This window comes from Triticum dicoccoides, chromosome 1B (genome assembly GCF_002162155.2).
Source record: "Triticum dicoccoides isolate Atlit2015 ecotype Zavitan chromosome 1B, WEW_v2.0, whole genome shotgun sequence".
Classification (NCBI taxonomy): Eukaryota; Viridiplantae; Streptophyta; class Magnoliopsida; order Poales; family Poaceae; genus Triticum; species Triticum dicoccoides.
In genome coordinates, this window is record NC_041381.1 from 697,251,834 (window position 1) to 697,254,401 (window position 2,568).

General features: G+C 54.4%; 1 protein-coding gene across 1 annotated transcript; it reads left to right on the top strand.

Moving 5' to 3' along the window:
- The first annotated feature begins 1,223 nt into the window (after positions 1–1,223).
- On the top strand, positions 1,224–1,928 carry LOC119351005. The gene has a single exon (XM_037618576.1). It carries the CDS (start codon positions 1,224–1,226, stop codon positions 1,926–1,928), a length of 705 nt encoding a protein of 234 aa, XP_037474473.1.
- The last annotated feature ends 640 nt before the right edge of the window (positions 1,929–2,568 follow it).

The following is a 2,568-nucleotide window of genomic DNA, read 5'->3' on the forward strand; positions in this document are numbered from 1 at the left end:
TGCGCGGGCAGGAAAAGGCGGCAGCTCGCGCGCTAGATTTGGTGAGCCGCTTCGCGCGCGCCTTTAAAATTGCAGCGTCCTCTGCCGCTCTCTCTCGCTCTCCCCACTTCTTTCCCTCCTCGCCACCGACATGCCACCACCGCGCCACCATGCCGCCTCGCCGCCGGGGAGGTTCGGGCTACCGCGGCGTCCGCGTGCGCCCGTCCGGCACCTACTCCGCCTCGATTCAGTCCGGCGGCAACGTGCGCCTCGGCCTCGGAACCGTCGACCCCGCCTAGGATGGCGCCCGCGCATACGACGCTATGGCGTGGCGCCTCCGGCGGTCCCGTTGGGACATGAACTTCACCGACGTGTCGATGCGGGAGCGGGCGCAGGAGTTGGCGCCTTTCCCGCAGCTTAACACTGACGAGGATCGTCGCAAACACCGGAGGCGGGAGCGCTGTCTTAGCCTGGCCGAGATGGACGAGGAAGCCATGGCGTTGTGGAGGCAACACTTCCCGCAAGACATCATAAACGAAGAACAGTTTTTCGCCGAGAGGAGGGCGGAGAGGAAGGAGAGGAGGAAGGAGCGAGCCGCCTATCACGAGGACAACCGAACGCGGAAGGCGGTCGCTAAATACAACATGGCGCTAGGAGATGCGTCGTCCTCGGACTCCCGCGACGAGCGGTTCCTTGACGCCTATGCTTAGACGTCGGAGGAGGACATCATCGAGGCAGAGTCCGAGTCGAAGAACGAGTAATAGTAGTTTTTAGTTTTATTTTATATAGTAGAAGCAGGCTATGTGGACGTAGTAAAACTATATATCGTTGGAGAAGTCTAGATGTACGCATTTTGTATCGTAGAAGCAGGCTACGTGGACGTAGTAACTTGGTTTGCATTTTGATGAACTTGGTTGGATGAACTTGTGGGCATGATTTTGAACTTGTGGAGCGGCCTGGCGAGTCCCGGCGAGTCGCGCGCGCTGCAGTTTTTGTGCCCTACTGGAGCGGGCGCGCTGCATTTTAGCACCGCTGCTGGAGCCAGCGCTGCAGGCCGCGCAAAACCAGGCGAAGCGCGCGCGACAAAATAGTTTTTAGCGCGCGACGCGTTGGGCGGCTGTTGGAGATGCACTTAGTAAAACCAGCCGGCTAGGCCTTAGTGCCACTTGTCAAGGATGTGCCTATAAATTTGAGGCTGGTCGACCACTCATCCACTCACTCACTCAGACACAAACTAAAGCATGATGAGGCACTTCACGACAGTGTTGGCTTCCTTACTCGTGGTCGCCGGCCTCGCCGCCACGGCTGCCGGCGTGAGGTTCGAGGCAACGAACAATGCGTCGACGACCCCCGGCGGGCAGCGCTTCGACGAGGAATACGGCGTGGGCTACGCGGTGCAGGTGATGTCGGAGGCCTCCTTCTTCGTCTGGAAAATCTTCAACCAGACGGCGTCCGAGGACCGCAGAGCCGCCATGGACGACCGCGTCAAGCTCGTCGTCAACTTCATAAACACCAACATCCTCGCCTTCGAACGCGACAGCGAGAGCAGCATCACGCTCAACGCGGGCTACGTCAACAACATCACCGGCGACGTGAGGACGCTGGTGACGGGGCTGCTGTACCACGAGGTGACGCACGTGTGGCAGTGGGGGCAGCAGGACACGAACCAGACCCACAGTTGGATCTACGAGGGGATCGCCGACTTTGTCCGGCTCCGTGCCGGCTATGCGGCGCCGTACTGGGTGCAGCCGGGGGAGGGGAGCAACTGGGACATGAGCTATTCCGTCACGGCGTGGTTCCTGGACTACTGCGACCAGCTGAGGCCGGGGTTCGTGGCGGTGCTCAACGAGAGGCTCAAGGACGGCTACAGCGACGACGACTTCCTGCGGATTATGGGCAAGTCCGTGCAGGAGCTGTGGAAGGATTACAAGGCCAAGTATGGCGGCTAGCCTGATCCATCCATGTAGTGGTGCTTCTAGTTCAAGGGGGCTTATCATCGATTGTGGGCTTGATAAGTTGATATCATCCATGTTTCGTATTTCAGTACCTTTTAAGGGCCTTATTTCCAAGGTTTAGAGCAAATCTAGTGCATGCTCGATAAGTATAGCCTCAAAAATATGTATTGAAACCTTCAATCAATATAAAAGATTGGGAGTATCTAGAACTCATCTAGTTGAGATATAATTTGGTCTCATTCACTTTGAAAACAACAACAAATACAACCCCATGTCAGCGCACACGCATCTTATAGCATCACATCACACGCATCTCATGTAGATGAGTTCTATCAAAACTGTAAAAGATTATCTTTTGTTTCTACTATTTTTGTTTTTTGCGCATCGAAACACCATTCCAACTCAAGTTTCACACCCGAATAATTGAAACCTTTGTATTTAAGCACACACAATTCAACAACATCTCAGATCCATAATTTTTAAAGTTTTAAAATTCAAATTTAAACACGACATAGGATCTAAGAGCATCTCCAATTATTTCCCCCCATTTTGTTGGGCTGACAGCCTTTATACTGACCTGACAAAAATTTTAAACCCAACTGGACCCTGAAACTCAGCTCAAATGTCTAGGCTG

Bases quoted from the DNA above. Each gene is read 5' to 3' on its own strand.
- LOC119351005 (XM_037618576.1), top strand. From the start codon at position 1,224: ATGAGGCACTTCACGACAGTGTTGGCTTCCTTACTCGTGGTCGCCGGC.